Below are 22,453 nucleotides of genomic sequence, written 5' to 3' on the forward strand. Positions count from 1 at the left end.
TGCACTTTTCAGACTGAATGACACAGCACTTTTCATGGTAGACCAGCACGTATCGCATATACGCATAATACTCCCAAATACATTTTCTTTTTCTTTTTAAGTTAAACCAATAAAAAAGGACTTTACGTCGTAATACAGCAACGCCTAAAACCACAATTTGCATTGTCATCCAGATTCAAAGGCCTTAAAAACAAAGTAAATCAAAGCAAATTACCATCATCCCTAGAAATTACTTTGGCAAATCTCATCATCATTTGACCTGCAATGAGAACTTGCAGAAATGCTAAATGGATGCTTTTTCCCATTAAAAACAACAATGCTAAAGAGCTAGAACTTAAAATGCAATGAGAGGAAATCCCTTAATTGGCTGTTTCCTTCAGCCCTCTAGCACAGTGCTCTCAAAAAGATAAAAATGGAGAATATAAATAATATAGTGTTCGTACAATGTTCTCTACCAGGGCGAAATCACTGAGGTCTTTTTCAGACAGGTTGGTAGTTTTTTCAACAGTAGAGGAGAAACACAGGAGACAACAAAACAGACCGAATTCAGATATAATGATTCCTGAACAAACACACATTAGAGCAAGGGTAATTGGGTATGGTCACATGCTGAGGATCAACTGCAGAACTTTAGTTACTGGACAGTTTAAAACCCCTCTCATAGAAGTTTTGTCTTTAAATGTAAAACACCACAGAAACAGCCACAAACATTCACCTAATAACTATTTTACGAGGTGGCAATTTCGCATGATTTTGTACTTACATATATGAATGAGATCGTACAAATTCAAACTAATTTGCCACCGACTGACCAAATTACTAAATAGTTGCAAATGGCCACGAGATTGTGTTGCAAACAGGGCTTGACGATGCCAGCAGTGGCTGAATATATATAATATATAAGCCTTTTTTATCAACAAATTTACTCATTTCCTCAGATTTTGTGTTCACATCCAAAGTGCACGCACATAAAGCTTAGTGCTTAATTTAAAATGCAGGTATTCGCGAGTATTTACATATCGACAGTCAGTTATATTTTAAGTAAACATTTGAGAAAGAAAATGCATGTGCAACAGTATAAGGGAACTGTGCATCAGGTCTTAAAGTGACAGCAGCCTATTATACCTGCTGCCAAATTACGAGATAAAATACATCTATATGGCAGTTTTTCAATGGCAAAATTGTGGTCAGTGAAAATGCTGAGTGGCTAGTAAGGCCCCGATCAGACAGAATGCATTTTTTTAGGTTTGAAAACACAAGGTGCACCTGTTTTAATGAAGCACGTCTCAAGAGCACACGTAGCTGCCAAATATGGTTAACATAACATTACTTAGCATAAAGTTACAATGTTATACAGTTAGCCATTAGTAGAGACGATAAATACTCAATATGCTTAAGTTGATCGCTGTCATGGTGAATTTCGCAAAATGTAACTTTAGATAACAAAATGCATGTGTAAAAGCTAGTACACCGCATCCAGGAACTTTTTTTAGAACTAAGTTAGCTTTAGCTACTACCCTTTGTTTGAACTCTTTTACCATGTTCACCGGGAACTTTTTGTTTGATGTTTTTTTTTTTTTAGAAAAGAATAGTGCACTGCATTCGCCAAGTTAATGTCAAGCTGTGGTTTCAAACATCTTTAGCGTGCTTTCCTGTTTTTCACCAGTTTTAAAATATTTTTAAAAACCTTTTTAAAAAAGCATCTTGAGACCTTCATTGAAACAAAACTAAAGAAAACCTTTATGCTTAGAATCACTAGATTCACATGATTATTCAGGATTTTCTTTACGAAAGATTAGTCGACTGGTGGTTTAAGCAACCCACCAACTAGTCAGTTTAGTCTAAACACATTGGTTTAGCACATTCCACAAAACTGTGTTTGTGAAGGGTGTCTTGAGGGTGAAATGCTGGCTGTGAGGATGAGAAACATGATCTTCAGAAAGCTCAGCATGTGCTATAGAAGGCCGAAAAAGTCTCATCAGCTTAAAAATGTATAGTAAACAGCAAAACTGCTCTTGATATGGCTAAAACAATTCACAGATATATTGTGAGCACATGGAACAGCAGTACCATATGGTGAAATTAGGAAATGGAGTTTAAGATAATCAAGCTAAACACGTAATGGTCTGAAAAAAAGACTTTTTTGACATTTGTGAATGAGAAGCTCTGAGCTGAAAAATAACATGTAAATGTTATGTGCTAAGTACAAACATATTCTTGTGAAATTTTTATGTCATCTGTCATCTGCAGCTGATTCTCTTTTCAATATCCCGCAGCTCTTGTGAGCTTGCGTTGTCAGGGCTGGAGAGGTTAATCAATCCTCCAGATAGGAGCCACATGATTAAGATTCAGCTCCACAAATTCCTCAGAGGATTCTGACTGATTTCCTCCCCGACTCTCCCATTCAGTGTTGACTTCTCCTTTAGGCATGTGTGTAAATCAGGGGTTCAAACCTGCCTTGAATTGACTCTTAACATTGCACATATGTCTCGCTTATCTGACACACCTAATTCAGGTCTTGTAGGTTTGAGAGCCCCTGTTCTTGTAAATGACTGTAGAAATCATTTTAGAGGCTGACTCAATATAAGGCTAGGCAGAAAAAAATATTGGATTCCACTAATGAGGTTTTAAAGCTTCTGTGTCAAATGCCTTTTCTTGCTTTCTTTTTCCTTCTTCTTTTTTTTTTGGCTGGCTAGTAACCAAAAGTCAACAGACTGACACATACTGTGATTACAATATGGCGGAAAATGTAGCTTAAATCAAGAACATTTTGACTCTCTATTCCAGGACCCCTTTAATAACTGGATGTGACTGCCAAGGGAAGTGGAGAATGATCATGCTTGGTATGAAGTTATCTCATCTATAGACCTTATGTAGCCCTGCCCGTTTTCAGCCTTGCACTCGCTGTCTTCTGGTTTGTATTTCCACAGCATGAAGGTAAGATCTTAAGGATTTATGAATGAACCGTTTGTTTTAAAAACCTTCCCGGTCAACAGACATTTGTTATGGCATCCACTTTGAACATTACAATGCTCATGATAACTTTCGTTAACTCTGTAATAAGTAAATCCACTTCACTTCGACAACCATGCCATAGAAATATACAAAGCTACCACAAAAACGGAAATTTAAAGGAAGTGTATGTACACTGAAAAAAATGACTTTGTGGTATTGTAAAATCTATTACATTAATTAATGTAATTTATACATTGTAAAATCAAGATTAAGTTGGAACTATATATCTTATGTAAAATGTACACAATTTATTAATGTAATAAATTAACTGAGAAGAAAGAGTACATTTTACTATATATTTACAAATAGTATTTAATGTTTTATAGTCACAGCACATTCACCTAAAAATACTAAGTAAATTTTAATCTGAAAAGCAAAGTGTGTTTGAATCTGCCCGCCCATTTTTGTTGTTGCTCAAAAAGATCCCGGTTCAGTGGCAGAGACGGTCGGTTTGGGATGTTGCTTTTACATGGCTGACTTATTCTCGGTAAGTTCTGACCTTTCTATTTTAGATTTGTGATAACGATGTACTTCGTTTTGATGGTTTGATTATTGCATAGACGTTACGGTTTAAAATTGACTAAAAGTGAGTTTTAATCACAATAACGGTAGCTAAAGCTAAAGCATTATCCACTTCTATAAAGTTGAGACTGGTGTTTAGTCAAAGATAGAGGGGATTAAATGTAGTTAGCCACGTTCTTGTAGAAAAAGTCACCCTGTCTGGTTAACTTCAAAATAATTTAATGTTAGCTGGCCGTGATTAAGTGCTGGCTGCCTGTGTGTGTGTCCTCTAGCTAATGTTAGCATTTTTTTTAAAGTGTCTAAGTTGTTTTTATATCCACTGAAAATTTCACAGCAATTATTTTATCAAAGCATAAGTTAGTCTGCACTCTGCACTAAAGAAGGAAAGTTTGGATGGCAGGTGAACTCTGATACCAAATAAGCATTGATGTATAACGTTAGCAACAAGTGCATGAATGTCAGCAATTCTATTTTAGTGAGCTAACGACATGAAGGTCCGGTCACCTTTTTAATGAAAATAAAATGTAATGTTATAAATGTAATTCTATTTCTTAAATGGAATTGTGTTCTTTCTTTCTTACAAACTGTATGCAGGAGGACAGTCGCAGTGTTGCCGCTGAACATATCCTTAAGATGGTCGTCCATGGAGCTGATTGAGAGGATCCAGTCGATGAATGAGCATTAAGGAAAAGTGACCATTCTGTTTCAGCTGGACTATGCATGTGCTCGTCATTAAAGGGTTAAGTTAGTTCAGTTCAGTCAAAAATGAAATGTCTGTCATTAACTCCTCTCCCTAATGTCGCTCCACACCCGTAAGACCTCCGTTCATCTTAACACACAGTTTAAGATATTTTATATTTAGTCCAAGAGCGTATGCAAGTGTATGCACACTATACTGTCCATGTCCAGAAAGGGAATAAAAACATCATCACAGTAGTCCATATGAGACATCAGTGGGTTAATTAGAGTCTCTTGAAGCATCCAAAATACATTTGGGTCCAAAAATAACAAAAACTACGACTTTATTCAGCATTGGCTTCTCTTCACCGTTTGAATCTTTATTTAGGGTTGAACACAAACACGGAAGAGAAGACAATGCTGAATAAAGTCGTAGTTTTTGTTATTTTTGGACTCAAATGTGATACATTTCATATTTGGCTGAACTAACCCTTTAATGTTAGTTATGCCACTGTTGGCTGCTGATGTTTAGTTGAACCATACATGGTTAATTCTACAGTTATTGTAAATTATAATGAATGTACCTTAACTACTTAATCAGTTGATGTGAACATTACTGATTTAATGGTTAATTGTAAATTTTGACATAATAAACTGTTCAACTTTATTGTATTTATGTGTGATTTGTGATAAATGTATTTGATGCAGAGAAAATTATTACATTTATTTGGTTTAAAATAGCAACATTTACATAATAATAGTGAGTAATATAAATTAATTCAACTAAGTAATTCAAAATGTCAAATGGACAAACATTATAAAATCTACTTAATTACTTCATAAGAGTAAATAATACAGATTTATAAAATTTACTTGATTACCTTTAATAAATACAACATGCTAAGTTAAATATAATTAAGTAACATTTACTTAATGTCTTTGCAAATGTTACATTTATAGTTAAGTACATTTTACTTGATATTGGCAAGTAAGTTGTACTTGATATCGCAGCAGTAAATTTTACTTAGAAAAACTGAGTGCAAATTGTTACAAAGATTTTATCAAGTAAATCTTACAAGTTGTTTTTATCAGTGTAAGATTTTGGCCAAAACTGGATAGGCTGCAGGATCCAGCAGAAACGTTTGTAGCTGCAACTGTGGTAACTAGAGCAGAGCTGGCAACCCGGATGCCCAAACACTACTCACTTCATGATTGGTCGATAGTTGGAGGGCGGAGCTTCAGGCCAAAACACAACATGTCAACATCAACATCAGTTGAGGGCTGCAACAACTTTTAAATGGCAATATACTGGCGGGACTACTGTTGTCAGTGATATCAGTATTTGAACAGGATTTCTTAATGTCTACTGACATATCAGGGCCATTTTATAATTAATTGAAGTACATTTCTTACAGTTCCTTTAAACACAAAATTCTAAAGACGGCTGCACACTTGTTTCTCTGGTTCATAAGGTCTATAGACTTAACTTAAAAACTCTTGTGAAAACGAATGAATTAATTCAGGAGACGTGCACAGGGCTTAAGAACAGTAAAGTTTTAAATGTTGTAATTATGTCAAATTAAAAGTTTTACTTTAAAGTGCATTTAAAATCATTATGTTATAATCTTAGTTCAATTATCATGCAATTAAATGCCTGAAAACATTACATTCAATTTGCTCTCAAAAGCATTATTTTAAAAGGTATATCATTTCCATAATTATATTCTTTTTAAAAGTATGCTAAACAGGGCAGTTTTTGGTAATTTATGTTATGAAATTACAGCGCACCACTAAATTGTCTGTGGGTGTGAAATAATGCAAATGTACATGCTCTGGGACGGATGGATGGATAGCATCCGCCTAGTTTGCATATGACTAAAAACAGCCTTTATGCTAAAGTATGCTTCTTTGGAAAGAATTTAGAACAAAATGGTTAAGCCCTGATCAAAGATTGTGAAATTCCATTAAGCTAAACTGTGCTCATTTGCAAGCAAAGACAGAAAATCTGACAATGATAGACGCACTGTAATATGAGATTGTAAACATAGTCAGGCATCTGTGGCAGAGGCTGGCAGTTAATCCTATATTGTTGGGGAAATTTTGACTGTATTCAATCCTCTTAGTCTGTAACTTTTCATGGCTGAAGAGTCAGATTAATCTACAGCCTTCCAGCATAACTTCCGCAACAGCAGATCCAAAATCATTCCCAGGAAAATCTCTGCTCATTACTGAATACACATGCTTGGAAAACAGGATGGATATGGAACATTAGCTCTGTTTCAAAACCTTAATAGGCAGCTACTTTTGGCAACATATTAACTGACATGGTACTTCATAAGTACCACATGACTTTAGTACATAGGCAGAAACTTTGCAAGCAGCATGAATTGCACTCTGCATGATGAGATACTTAACTTAAAGCCTATGCACATCAACAAACAAAAATTCGGTCCGATTTTCATATGCGATTTGCCTATTTATACAAATGTGTATAAAACAACAGAGGGGCTGTGTATGAAAATCAAACAACAGATGTTTCTTTTAGAAAAGCAGAAAGGTCCTGGTTACTTCGGAACACAATAAAAAACCTTAAATAATAAGATATTAGGCAAAATGACAGCATAATTAATGTCTTTTAGGGAAACTGGGGGTAAAAGGTTCAATAGAGAAACTTTAAAGGCATAATACCATAATATCTGTGTTTCGCATGATATTTGAATGGATTTTATAAAGAGGCGGGGAAAATCCAAATCACAAGATGGATTTCTCAATGGTGTGCACTGAGAAAAAGAGAAGGGAAACTGTCCTTCTGGGACTTGATGATTAAAACCTATTGTCCTCTAAAACCTGCACATGCTAACACCCTCTAACAAGCTTTTGAACAATCCTCAAAAAGCAGGAATTGAGTTTCGTGCTCATCCAACTCATGTTATGCTACAATAATTGTTGTATTGCTCTGGTAAAATGTGGATTTAGACTAGAAAATGTGGATTATAACAATACAGATATTTGTTTAAAAATGAACAAGATTTTTTTTGGCTCATTGCACTCAAAGCAAGCAGCGCTAGTCGCTACAGCAATTCCCGTGAAGTCTTTTAAAATATCAGATCATTAATCCTATCGAATATAAAAATAACTGGGACAAAAACAGAATCTGTGTCTAAATATATTCCCAAACACATGCTCATTTGTGTTAGCAATAGCAGAAGACGCCTACGATTCTCTGCACTGGCTAGCATTATATAAGCAGCAATTGGTTTCTCTGGCAATATATCTCTCTATTTCTATTTGACAGATATTCCCTGTTTACCTACCCTTCACCTTTTCACTGTCTGTGTGCACCTAGTATGCTTTTCGTATGCTTCATTCCACTGCACTCTGGAGAACATGCCCAGAGAACACCCTAACAGTAGTACTATTTTCATTTGTAATAGCAACTGGCTAAGCAGTCATTAACTGTTCCCCGCCAAAATCGTTAGTGGAGAAAAGCAACAGATAGACACATTTCTCAGCTTAGACCAGCATGAATTCCATGTTGCTAGTTTGGTGAGGGTCTATCTGGTGGGCTCATTATGTAGGATGATGGGTTAGTGCTTGTTTGGCATGTGAGACCAGGCACATTGTGAGATCTCACTTGCATTGATCAACGGACATTTGACAGTCCGCCCAAAATTAAAACATTATCTCCCCCATACAGATGCTAAAAGATAACTTTGGTGTTAATCTGACAGAAGATTACACGTTTCTAAGACTTTGCACATGGAGAGATGGCACACTGAATGTCTAATATTGAGCTGATTTTTTTTAAAGCTAGAATCGCCAGCACTTGTGGCATTATCTTAAAGGTCTAATGGCATGAAATTTTCATTTTATGAGGTTATTCAACATTAATATGTTCCCCTAGCCTGAATATTGTCCCCAAGTGGCTAGAAATTTTGATCGGTGTAAACCGAGTTCTAGCTGTCTTTCTCTGCCTTTGAGAAAATGAGAGCCCAGACGAGCTGATCTTAAATTCTCCTGCTATGACGTCATACCTGCAAAGGTTTCCTCCCCTTCCTCTGCTTTGCCCACCCAGTGAATTAGTAGAGAATGGATTCAGTTTATCAGTCGCGATGTTAGCAGCACAGGCTGTACCAAGGATTTGACAGCGCTGCCACAAACAGTGAGTAACATTAATGCCTGAGTTGGGATCACACTGTAAAAAATTATTTAGAAAAAAAGTTACCCGGTTACCTTAATTTTGAGTTCATTGAAATAAAAATGTTGAGTTAATACAATGAACATTTTTTTTTTCTTTCTTTCTAAATCGTTTAATACTGTCAGTCTGGCCGCTGGCCATCTTGATCTATCAATAAATCAAGCCAGTGACTAAAACCATCAACTTCACGTTGTTTCTGTTAGTAGCATGAAACAAATCTGTTATTTAAATGATTAAACTACAGAGAGTGATCAAAGAACACTCTTTATAATGTTCGGATCTGTCAATCCCTCCTATATCTGCTGTGCACATGTCCAAACTGCTGTTATGATATGACGCTGTTAAGCTGCACAACAGAAGCTTTTACTGTATTCATGTCAATGTCATGTTTGTTGTTAATTGTGGTAAAAGCATTTTGTTAGAGAAATAACATTGCAATGTTCATAGAATAAGTGTCGGCATGACTGGGACTATCAAGTTGTTTCGAACTCCTGAAACAAACTTTGCTTTGGACTGATCAGTCATGAACTGTGCATGCCGTAATTTTGTCATCAGCATAGTATGTATATAGGCTACATGTCCCGTTTTGAGTTAATTTCTTGTTATCCACCGTTGCCTTCCTGTTTGGCACCATAGTTACAGATTTATTGGAGTATTCAGTTCAGGTGTTCCTCGTTTTGATTGCCATTGTGTTTTCTCTCTATTTATACTCAAACACATACTAAATCGCATACTTCCTTAAAAAAGGCAGCAAGAGTAGCATGTCCAAAATTCACAGTATTCATAAAAGTAGGCAAAAGGCAAAAAGTACCCGAATGACCTACTCTTCCAGCGCAGCGAGATGTGAAGTGTGCATAGCATGGACCCTTTAGTATCCCAAGAAGCCACAGGAGAGGACGTAACTGACCCTGGTAGGTCACATGATAATGACAGCATAGTGAATGTAGTACATCCAGATTATAAAAACTACACTCATACTACATAGAACATACGTTTTCAGAGGTTGTGCAGTAATCACTGGTTGCAACTTCAGAATAAGTACTTGCTTGAGAATATGCAATATTTTGGATTTCAGTTGGTGAATTAAAATAAACTTCCCTTGCACTTTGATTCCTTCTTCCTGCAAGTGACTGAACTACGAGCCCTATCTCACGAAAAGGAGATGTATATTGCGTATCATATGCACGCGAAAAACTGCGTAGCATTTGCAGGCCAAAACTCATTTTGGTGTATCCATTCCACGAGATTTCACACTCGTACTATTGATACGCATTCACATGTGATCGTGTTGGAACTACACAGCGTGACAGTATGCGTATATGCTGACTGATCCGTTGTTTCTCAGTCTAAAAAGAGACAGACGGAACAAAACCAAACTACTGGAGGCAATAACAATACATATTTATGAGCACTTGTGTAAGGCGGTTTACGAGATACATGAAACAATGAGTACAAATACAATTGATTGTTCATAACTTCTGGGGAGAAACAAAGCAGACAATGGACAAGAATGAAACTTTAGTCAATGTTCGGAGTGTTTGTGCACATTATTAAATGTAGTATACTTTGAAAGGCCATGTGTTCAGATGTATGCATACACTATAGCATTTATGGGAAAAAAAACGAATATTCTCTGGGCTTTAGCTTAATTAGCTTATTGAACCTGGAATATTCCTTTAAACCTTATGGTCTGGCTGACCTTTGATTTGAGGGTTGATAGGCTGGACACATATGATTGGTGTGGAAGGGTGGATATTTTGGATTTGAAGGAGAACATTGATCGAAGTTGGGCACAATGCCACAAGAAGGAGTAGAAGAGGCAGCTCAGGAGCGCCTGACTCATCACAGCAAGTCAGCATCCCGCCTGCGTCACATACCAGGTGTCCAACGAAGTACACACAGTGGAAGCACATGGACTCGTGGCGAATGATGAATCTAATTTTAACAGATCTATAGAGCAGCCAGACAGATTGAGAGAGATGGATGCACAGATAGATCTCGCTCAAAATTGATTGCCTTCTGAAGGATGGTGGCAGAGGATGGGGAAAAGAGGGCTAGGGAGAAAAGCGGTAGGGGCGGAGACAGGAGAGTTTTCTGGGCAGAGAGCCTGCATTGTACCAAAAAAAATCCTGTCGTATTTACAGAGGATTACTGGCAGCTGTGGTTGCCAGAAAAAATCTGGAAAAATACAGTAAAAATGTAAACATTTACAGTACAACCTGTAAAAAAAACTACCTGTATTCGTTTTAATCTGGAATTCCAAAAGCCATTTTCTGCTCAAAGACTATGCTGACACTAAAATCGCTTTTGTACCATCTACTGTATGCTGCATGTTTAGTACATTTAACAGTAATGTATTACAGTTGTTCCCTATAGTAAAGAAACTTGCTGTTAACCAGTTAACATATTTTTACTGTAGAATTTTAGTCTTTTACAGTTAAAGTAAAAATTACAGTGTGGGGTACAGTACTGAAGTATCTCATGGCCAGAGTATGAATGTTTAATGGACGTGGTGGAGCCGGGCGGGAGGAAGCCAAGTGCACTGCATCAATGGACAGTTGAAAGATGAGACGCGAGGGGAAGTGGTCCAGTCAGGGGGCGGGGAGAGAGGAGATCAGCATGCTGCCTGGCTGCCTGCCGGGCCCACGTGCGTCAGCAGAGTCTCATACTCACACACGCTCTCTACATCTCGGTCAATTCATTGCGAAGTCCAGCAGCCTGTCCTGACACACATGATACAATGGGATCTCAAAGTGTACATGCAGTCTGGCATCTCTGTCTCCATCTCTGACTGATTATAGTGTTGTCAAGGCTGATGACATGTGCTGTTACACTGTGTCCTAATCAAACGTGAAGTGATAAAAGAACAAATGATAAAGATATCTCTTCTTTTTGGAGTTTTTGTCCGAATCAGCCCATGGTTTCTGTTTCTGCATGCAGCTTCAAGATGATTAGTTCCACCCACATGGAAATCTCATTGAACAGAAAGTACAACTCCTCATTAGGGATGCACCAATAATACATTTATGTAGTATTTTTACTACTCTTGTTTTTTTTTTTTAAGTCATTTTAGGCAGCATAATATTGTCGTGTACAATACAGTATATACTGAGATTGGCTAAAGACTGTTTTTTACTGTTGTTAAATTATTTGTGTTTTTAAAAATTAACTTTAAGTGATCTTTAAATTATGGCAAAAGAAATCTAAATCTAAAAATGGCGGAAATTATACAATGTAATACATTTGAAAATCTTAAATATGAGACAGTATGCAATGCTAATATACTGCACATCTATACATCTCATATTAATCATTAAATACAGACACTGTGCCACTCAAAGTTTAGAATCAAATATTATATTATGACAAATCCGTCAAGCTGCACAAAGAAAATCATAAAAAGCATAAACAAAATTTCTGTATCTGAAAATCCTGGCCAAAAATCTGAGCAAAAACTACAACTAAAAAAAGAAAGCAACATGTATATAAAATGATTTACTTTAATTTTAATTTGTATTAATTAAATCAATCGTTGATGAAAGTGGTCAAATCAGTAATCAGTACTTGATAACATCCCTATGGCAGTTATGTTTAGTTTCTTTAGGTGTGTTCGACTTGAAGCGACGCTTCACAGACAGATCGGTGTATGACTTGTGATTCAAAAGCATCTGCTCTGCTCTCTAATCGCTCTCTCTGTACTTTAATATCACACACCTTTCGCTCTGTGCAGCACAGCTTCAAGTCGTACACACCCATTGTCTTCACGTTTTTCATTGTCTCTATTTGCCTGTGTTCTAGCCTAGTTCTTTATCAATTCCTTCAACAACAAAAAAACCTTACTGACCCCAAACTTTTCAACAGTAGTGTACCAAACCCTATCATTTTTCAAACTGCACAAACCCAAACCACCTTTATGTTTCCTATGAAACTGACTCAAACTCTGAACCACTAACAATTGTATTTTTCCTCTATAATGATTCTTCCTCTGCTCCCTCTGATGCTGAGTCAGACTAAACACCTCCACCCGGCATCACTCCTCCATTAGTCAGCACTCTAACCACCACCGCCGGAGTACCATCTACTGAGTGTCCTTGATTGTCAGCATTTTTATCTGTGTTAATCAAAAGGGACATTTTGTTTCTTGAAATCAAGAAAGATATCACTGCATTATCCAAGCAATGGTTCATCCACAAACGACACAGTAACGAGGTTCTTCAATCATGTTGGTGTGCTGCAGGCCGTGGCAACATCACAGATGCAGATCTAAACAAGAACAATGAGAGTGTATCGATCAATAGGTCCAAGCTCTCAATTCTTAAAAGATCAAAGACTTTCTGCTCAGTGATTTCCAAAGTGATAAACCCAGTGTTAAGCTGTACTTAGACCAAGACACAGATTTCCACTGACTAAACACACAGTATATGGAGAAAAAAAACTGTTCTTTCAATTCCCGGTGTAGTGAAACGGTTCTTGAAATGGATGTCAAAGTCACAATAGAAAATAGCCAGTGACTTTGGTTACACAAAAATGGTTATAAATGGGAGAAAGTGCACTGTGCAATAAGGAAAAATAAGTACAGCCTTCTAAATAAAAGAGCCAATTTCCAATTGGTAAAGTAATCGCATCCCTGCAGCTGCTATTATAAAGCAGTTACTATAGAAACACTCACACTGCATTCAAAATAGCTTACTAGAATTTTAGGTACAATATTTGAATTAGATTTTTGTGAACATACCTCTATATAGTATGAATATGGGTAGTATGAATGAAATCCAGATGTACTATGTCCGCCATGTTGTCTTTATCATGTGACCTGCCAGTGTCAGTTGCATCACTTAACATGCATTCATAAATCTCCTCCCGTGGCCTTATGGGATGATAAAGTGTCCATCGCATGCGCACTTCAGAATCTCGCTGGAAGTAGTAGGTCATTTCGCCTAAAGTTTTTCGAATACTATGATTTTGGACATACTACTGTTTTTTGGGTACTGTATAATAGAGAAGTATTCGCACACACTTAGGACTGCACATACGTACTGGTTGCTCCAGTCTGAAAAATGTCATGATTTAAGCGACAGTTGATGTTAGATTTCATTGGTGATTTCAAATATGATATTTAATTGTAAGCTTGGTAAACAGATTTGGAGAATTTAATGTTTCCCTCTTTAAAGAGATATGAGTTGCACTTGCATGACTGAAATAGCTGCCGGAGAGGCGTTTCAAATGAAATGACATGGGACTTTGAAAATAGAGTCTGCCAAATGCATAAATATAAACTTTTTAGTTTTACATCATTGTATAAAATCTAGATCTTTAATGTCAGTTGTAACGTGAATAAAACAATCATCTGGCATGTTCTTCAACATGGGAGGGGTGGGTTTTTTTCATATGTTGATGAGCTTGAATTAGAAACATACTTTCTTTACTTTAACGCCAGAGTAAGTCATGTATAATTAACTGAATTCCACAGGGCCGGTTTGAAGGTATCTATATATGGAACATCTTCCACTAAGTGTTGTCTTGCATGTATCTATCAGACAGAGTAAGAGGAAGACAGTATTTGGGGGAGGGGGACCTGAGTCAATGCTGGCCCAAATACCAGCTGATTGACATATAAGGGTTAGTGACTTTTATGGAACAAGCCCTTCGCCCTGGGCCAGCAGTGGCCTGTTACTTCCTATCCACATCAATCGGGACACAGGCCTGCCTTTGGTGAAAAATTGATGCTAGAGCACTCAAGGTTCATGGGCTAGTATATGTATGTGAGTGGTGAGTGATTTCATTGAGGAAGATAAAATTATAGAAGACCAGGGTTCAAAGTTATTATTAAAAATGTACATATATACATTTTTACTACAGGGCTGTTGAATACTTGAATCTGACTGGCTGATGAACATTCTAAGATGTGCAATTATTTTTAGGGAAACACACAGCTAAAGTACAGGTCCTTTCTAAAACAATTAGCATAATGTGATAAAGTTAATTATTTTCCATAATGTAATGATACAAATTAAACTTTCATATATTTTAGATTCATTGCACACCAACTGAAATATTTCAGGTCTTTTATTGTTTTAATACTGATGATTTTGGCATACAGCTCATGAAAACCCATAATTGAATCTCATGAATCTCAAAAAATTAGCATATCATGAAAAGGTTCTCTTAACGAGCTATTAACCTAATCATTTGAATCAACTAATTAACTCTAAACACCTGCAAAAGATTTCTGAGGCTTTTACAAACTCCCAGCCTGGTTCATTACTCAAAACCGCAATCATGGGTAAGACTGCTGACCTGACTGCTGTCTAGAAGGCCATTGTGGCAAGCAGCGGGGCGAGGGACCGCGACTGCGGGCCGGTGACGAGTGGTAATGAGTACCAGCTGCGCGGCACACCGGTCTCGTCTTGCGGCCAAGTGACGGGAGCATAAAAGGAGGAGCGAAGGCAGCGGCAGACGAGAGAGGACCAGGCCTGGATTTTATGTTGTGTTTACGTTTTGTTTTGTGTGTGCGGGCAGTCGTCCATGAGGGACTGCCCGCGTTTGATTATGTGTGTGTATGTGCGGGCAGTCGTCCGTGAGGGGCTACCCGCAGTTTTACTTTCGTTTTGTTTATTTATTTTGGAATTAAAGTTTGTTGGATGTTCGCCGGTTCCCACCTCCTTCCTTCCATCAACGAACCCTGTTACAGCCATCATTGATACCCTCAAGGGAGAGGGTAAGACACAGAAAGAAATTTCTGAACGAATAGGCTGTTCCCAGAGTGCTGTATCAAGGCACCTCAGTGGGAAGTCTGTGGGAAGGAAAAAGTGTGGCAAAAAACGCTGCACAACGAGAAGAGGTGACCGGACCCTGAGGAAGATTGTGGAGAAGGACCGATTCCAGACCTTGGGGGACCTGCGGAAGCAGTGGACTGAGTCTGGAGTAGAAACATCCAGAGCTACCGTGCACAGGCGTGTGCAGGAAATGGGCTACAGGTGCCGCATTCCCCAGGTCAAGCCACTTTGGGCTACAGAGAAGCAGCACTGGACTGTTGCTCAGTGGTCCAAAGTACTTTTTTCGGATGAAAGCAAATTTTGCATGTCATTCGGAAATCAAGGTGCCAGAGTCTGGAGGAAGACTGGGGAGAAGGAAATGCCAAAATGCCTGAAGTCTAGTACCCACAGTCAGGGATGGTCTGGGGTGCCATGTCAGCTGCTGGTGTTGGTCCACTGTGTTTTATCAAGGGGAGGGTCACTGCAGCTAGCTATCAGGAGATTTTGGAGCACTTCATGCTTCCATCTGCTGAAAAGCTTTATGGAGATGAAGATTTCGTTTTTCAGCACGACCTGGCACCTGCTCACAATGCCAAAACCACTGGTAAATGGTTTACTGACCATGGTATTACTGTGGTCAATTGGCCTGCCAACTCTTCTGACCTGAACCCCATAGAGAATCTGTGGGATATTGTGAAGAGAAAGTTGAGAGACGCAAGACCCAACACTCTGGATGAGCTTAAGGCCGCTATCGAAGCATCCTGGGCCTCCATAACACCTCAGCAGTGCCACAGGCTGATCGCCTCAATGCCACGCCGCACTGAAGCAGTCATTTCACCAAAAGGATTCCCGACCAAGTATTGAGTGCATAACTGGACATAAGTATTTGAAGGTTGACTTTTTTTGTATTAAAAACACTTTTCTTTTATTGGTCGGATGAAATATGCTACTTTTTTTAGACAGGAAATTTGGGTTTTCATGAGCTGTATGCCAAAATCATCAGTATTAAAACAATAAATGACCTGAAATATTTCAGTTGGTGTGCAATGAATCTAAAATATATGAAAGTTAAATTTGTATCATTACATTATGGAAAATAATGAACTTTATCACAATATGCTAATTTTTTGAGAAGGACCTGTAGTTCTAGGCAGGTCTTGACTGCACTACACATCCATATAACTTTGCCAAATGGCATTTATTTCAAAAGGTCCTTACAGCCGACAACAGCAAAATAACCAAAGCACTGACCAAGAAATATTACTAATACAATGCAATACAATATTTTAAATATTTTACATAATATATATATATATGTTACAAAATAGTACAAAATGTTTTTGACAAAATTTGAAAACAGCCCAAAATACATAAGTCCAATACAGATTAAACAAGTTAAGTGAAACAAGTTACAGTATCCTTGTTAAAGAAGACCTTGAATACACTATAACCATAAAAATATCACAATATGGTGAACGATGATGTTTTCAGGGAAAACACACAAAGACTACAGCGAGGAACAACCGAGTTAGTAACTTAAAAGCAAGGATGTAGAAAATAAATCACTCTTCCATCATTCTTCTTTTTTCCCCCAAAAAGACAGAAACTCAGATAATGGCCAGAATTCATCCTAACAGTTGAACGAGTCTGTGGATTATAGCATCCAGTTCTGAAAGGCTCTACCCACAAATTTCTGAATGAGAAAAACTCTTCCATTGCTCAGGCACATAGTTTGCACTGGCTGTGGTGGCAGACTAGACTGAGAGTGTTGAGAAGAGGGAGCATATCAGAGACAGGAAACTGCCTTTGAAGTGCTGAGAAAGTAGAAATGGAATCCAGCCGCAGACATAGATAAGAAATTTACTTCAGAGTCTACAGTGCTAGGGAGCTTTTTGAAGATTTTTGTCAGATTTTTCCTGTTTAAAACTGAACAAGATATCCTGAATGCATGCATGCGTGTGTGTGTGTGTGTGTGTGTGTGTGTGTGTGTGTGTGTGTGTGTGTGTGTGTGTGTGTGTGTGTGTGTGTGTGTGTGTGTGTGTGTGTGTGTGTGTGTGTGTGTGTATACATTTTTTTTCTTGTTAAGCATAAACCCCACTACATTTTCTACCTTGTTTCTATTATAAAATGAAGTTCCCCTTGTGAACATGAACATGAGTCTGGCTTTTTTCTCTACTGTTTGTTAAAAAAATTAAAAAGCCCATAAAAACAAATAATAATCACCTATAATAAAACCTAAATATGTATGTGCTCATATAGTTGTAATTCCACTTTGTTCTTTATAGCCTAAAGCATTACCCCTCACTTAGAATCACTGGAGCCAACAAAATGCATTTGGAGATTGGCTGCCTCAGCTCTGCCCTCTGTGGTTCACACACGCACATTTGGATTGGATTTGGATAGATTATAGCTAACATTATGAATCATAATTACAAGACATTTAAAATATTGGTCAAGACAGCCAGTAAGCTGAAATGCAACAATCTGAGGGTTCTTTCTTTGCCCTTTGTAGTCCCAAGACACAGAAATGACTATGAAAGTGAGTTGTGTTAGAAATTGGGCCAGATGTGATGACAGGCTGCTTGTTTATTATATAAACTATTTTAATTTTTCCACAGGGAAGAATCCTACACGCTTATCATTCCGCTGGATGAGGATCAAGCTATCACAGCCTGAGGATGGAAGAGAAGTGATGACTGTTGGAAAACACATCCAATGTTATCCAACACCGCTTAAAAATGAGCAGCTGTCAGGTCCCCCGCTAGCCCTCCTCTAACAGACTTTCCATGAAACATAGACTGCGGTACAAACCTCCAGAGCAGGCTTTCTTTAGATTCTCCATTTCCAGCTGGCAGCTACATCAACAATGCCTAAGGGTTAAGAACCCGGCAGAATCTGCTAGCAGGTGCTAACTGCTAAAACAAATCACCATCATTTCACATGTACCCACATCAGCTCAAATCACATCCTGTCTGCCCAAACCAAGGAGTCAAAAGTTTGGCTGGTTAGCATTGCCTGCCATCCCCTTATGGTAGATTCTGTTGCTATGACTATGTAGGGTATAAAAGGTAATATAATATAATATAATATAATATAATATAATATAATATAATATAATATAATATAATATAATATAATATAATATATGTCAGCATTTTTGAATGATTTCTGAAAGTTCATGTGACAATGAAGACTGATAATCACTGTTGCAAATTCAGCTTTGACATCACAAAAATAAACTATATTTTAAAATACCAAAATATTTAATCACATATATGCCACCTATGAGCACAAAATAATTAAAAATAATAATAATCTTACTGACCCTGAATATTGAACAATAGAAAACTAGAAACTACATGCAGTCTGTTTAAAACTAGAACTAGAAATCTATTATATTATATTATATTATATTATATTATATTATATTATATTATATTATATTATATTATATTATATCAAATTGACATTACATTGAGCCCTAAATGCAGTGTGACTAATATAATAATGTTAGTCACATTTCATTTAGGGCTCAGGTGATTAGCTCAAATCTTTTGAGAAGAAAAAGATCTGATAGCACTCTCCAGGTATTATTAACCTCCTTGGTACCAATCTAGAAACATTTCGATTTTAATAAAAAAATTATTTTAGCCCCAGCCAAAATTATATTTGATCAGACACAAAAGTAAAATAAATAAAATAAAAACATTGTTCTCATTGGGGAAGATGGTTTGTCCTGACTGCCAGAGATCTCAACAAGTTCAGTGCGGTCGGCTAGCATTGAGCCTTGAGGGTCTACCTGGAGCCATGCATCAACTCATGACTCTCAGTCTGCTGCCTCCCAGTCCTCTGTTTAGACAGATCAACAAAGCATAGATCTGGCACCTGGCCAGTTTTGTAGCTGGTGATTGTGGGCCTTGTTTGCCAGCTAACAGCTTGAGACGGGAGGGTGAGGGCAGGGAGAGTTCTGCATTGGGGCTGGGATAGTGCAGCATGGCTCTGACACACAGGAGGGAGACACTGAGCGAATGTAGCAAAGTGCACAGTCAGAACAGCAAGGTGAAATACATCTCACTGTCAGATTAAGGGGATGACACAGCTCAAAGGTAAGATGTTCACATTCTGCTGTTTATACATATAAATTAGGCTTAAATAACACCTACGTACAGCGACAAATCAAAACATGTATAATATATCTCTTGACATAAGAAATGTATAATTATCTATAGAGCATGCAATTAAAAAGTTCTCAAAATTTGACCCAAGATTGGATGCTCCTTGCTACAGTTAGCAGCCCTCTGGTGGACGAGTTGGAAATTGCAGGGCTATGTGAGTCCATGAACCGAACATTTGAAATAAAGACAGACCACTTATTAAACTAGTCTGAACTGAAGGTCGATCACATTCACAGAACACACCATTATGATGGCTGCTTTAGAGTGGTCTCATGCTTAAAAAGACAAAGTCTGGAAAGGCAGAATATTCATAGAGTGAATATACAGCACAAAATAACTGATAGTAAAATAGCACCATACCATGCATATTCCCTGTAAAAGCACCTTCAGTCGTGTAATTAAAATCCCCCCAATGTATATTTGGAGCTTTAAATGTAGTTCAAATAAACCGTTCCAACAAAAAAATAAAAATAATTGTCTCATCATTTACTCTCATTAGGTTGTAAAACCTAAAGGACATGGTAGGCAAAATGTCAGCCTAATCTAGCACAAATATGCAATAAAAGTGATTGTGACATATCCTTTTGAGTTCCATAAGAAAAAGAAAATCAGTACATTTTTATTTTGGAGTGATCAATCCATTAAATTTGATAGAACACACTTAATAAGAAATATGCAAGCCTAAAGTTCTTCATTGTATTGAAGAACATGTGAATATGACAGCAACGCTCAAATCCTCGTTTTGCAAGCTCAGATGATAAAAAATAGCACTTAAACAGAAATGTCACTGACCAATGGCATACTAGCAATAATGTTTATGCATAAAGCAAAAATTATAATTCAGAAATAATTATAAAAACAGCTGATATACTGCTGTTTACTTTAAAATATTCAACATGACCAAATATATTATTTAAAAATAACTCAGAATGACCCAATCCCGGATTTGTTTTTAATTTATTATTATTTCTTTAAACTCAGCAATATTTCACAATAAACTTAAGACTGTATAAAAATTGCACTTCAACTCACCTTGAGCAGCTGTTCCTCTGGTGCTGAATACACTTGCTATCAAAGTGGCCACATACCAAATCATAGTACTATTGCCAACCAGAAAGAAACCTCTTCATATCTCAAAGTGCCCCTTTCAATAAATCATTCTTAGCCGAGCCCCTGGACGTTAGACACACTGTCAGCTGCTGATACCCTTTTACTCCTGCCCTGCATACTTTTCTCCGACGGTTCCCTTCATTCTTTCCCTCCCCTTCTTTCCTTTCGCATCCTCTCTCGATGAAATAGAGCACCTGCACCAGCGCACGGCAGCCAGACGCGGCTTGATGGCAATGCCAGCGTGAAACCAAGCATGACAATTTAGCTGTTAGCTCCGCCCCCGCTCAAATTTCATTGGCCAGTGGGGGAGGCGTCGGGGCGGGTATTGGTCGCCTCTCCATCGCTCTCCATGTAAAAACTGAGAGCACCGCGTTTCAAGGTGAGTTGGAGCGTGAAGTGGCGTCGGAACCGCAGTATCATGCGCAAAAGCGAAGTCGTGTAAGCAGCCTGTCGGATGCCCTCCATAGGTATAAGGCTCGTGTTGTGAAAGTTAAATGTGTGGTGGGGCAGACGTCAGACTTTAGTGTCGGTAGGAAATCCTCAACCTGTATGCGTCATTCGCATTTCATCCCATCGATTGCACTGCGCGCGGTGACATGAAACTGGAGCCACACTGAATTCTCCGGTAGTAGTGATGTCACTTGTTAGTGACATTAGTGATGTCACTTGTTAGTGACATAATGTTGGAACTCTGATTTTTTTAGTTAAACTGAACTCATTCTAGAAGGAGGCAAGTAACTAACACTTGATATGACACGGGTATAATGAGTCAAACATGTATCAGTAGCCCCAGTGTGTCCAAAAGATGGCTATGATTCATTGCTTGATGGCAACAGCAACCTTTCCATCTAACATTTACTCAGCCTTAAGTCATTCTAAATCCACGTGGGGTTTTCTTCTTCTTTTACTATATAACAAAAAGAAAAATGTATAATCTTAACACAACTCTTTTTCATACAGTGATAGCTCATTGTGTCCAGAACTTGTTAACCATGCATTTTTCATTGTTTCTTGAACTTTAAATATTGATGGATAATTTAAGATGTTTTCATTTTGACAAGTTTCATCTTATTGTTTATATCTGTAATTTAAAAACTGCTAAAATTATCGGATGTGATGCTAAAACAAAGACATGAGTGTGACTTTGGAGACACAAAAGAGAGATTTCAAGTGTAGTAGTCCAGTTGAAGTATTAAATATTGTTCATTTAGCTTAGACCAGAGTGTCAGTTGCCTTTTTTTGCATTATGAAAGATTAAAAGAAAAGACAATATGTCATTTAAACCATGGATAAAATTAGAATTGATTAAACATTTATCCTATATTCCTTCATGGGTAATGGGTATTATTTGTCGCACAATCTTTGATAGTGATGTCTTTGAAAAATCTATCCATAAAACTTGTGAATTCTTCAATAGTTTGTAAGGAACAGACATTATCATTCACATCTATGTTCACATTAAAAAAAAAAATGTGCTCAGACTTGATTTAATGTTTGGTGACTCACATATTCACTTTTTTGTTCCACAGGAAAAAATGTCAGCGTACAGGTTTGGAACATCCTGAGAGTGAGTAAAAATAACAGACTTTCCTCTTAAAGCACTTATTTTTTATAAAAGTATTTTAGCTGATGCATATATCATATATTATTAAAATGGAGCTATAGGCGGTTTCCCCCCAAAAAAAAGAAAAGAAAGAAAAGTGTCTAAATAATTAATTTCCATGAAATACAGACATGTCAAATAATTACAGTGTACAACAGCGTACTGTTTAGTACATTTTGTGTTCTTTGCGTAATTGGTGGTTTTTGAACATCCACAAATCAGCCGAATTGGGAGACAGCTTATGCTGTAAAATTCACACCGGTTACAATTTAAAGGGTAGAATCTGCTATGAGGTCCATTTGAGAAATGTTTTAATGGAAATTCTGGTGGTCTGCCAATGTTTAGAGACTTTTAAAGTTCCATCCACTTGTTACGGGTATTCATGTACTGTGTAATG

The 22,453-nt window shown here is 37.4% G+C and overlaps 1 protein-coding gene across 8 annotated transcripts in view; it reads right to left on the reverse strand.

Annotated features, from left to right (window-relative positions):
* The window catches only part of igsf9bb (immunoglobulin superfamily, member 9Bb), a 157,933-nt gene extending 137,243 nt beyond the window's left edge, over positions 1–20,690 (reverse strand). For 7 of the 8 annotated variants that reach the window (XM_067424458.1, XM_067424456.1, XM_067424454.1 and 4 more), the window contains exon 1: positions 20,376–20,689. In XM_067424458.1, coding sequence (XP_067280559.1) covers positions 20,376–20,439 — 64 coding nt within the window. In that variant the 5' untranslated portion in view covers positions 20,440–20,689. Of the gene's footprint in view, positions 1–20,375 lie in introns of all 8 variants that reach the window. The other variant, XM_067424459.1, reaches the window with a different exon arrangement.
* Between the last annotated feature and the right edge of the window lie 1,763 nt (positions 20,691–22,453).

The sequence above is a fragment of the Pseudorasbora parva genome, chromosome 18 (assembly GCF_024679245.1).
Source record: "Pseudorasbora parva isolate DD20220531a chromosome 18, ASM2467924v1, whole genome shotgun sequence".
In the NCBI taxonomy this organism is placed as follows: Eukaryota; Metazoa; Chordata; class Actinopteri; order Cypriniformes; family Gobionidae; genus Pseudorasbora; species Pseudorasbora parva.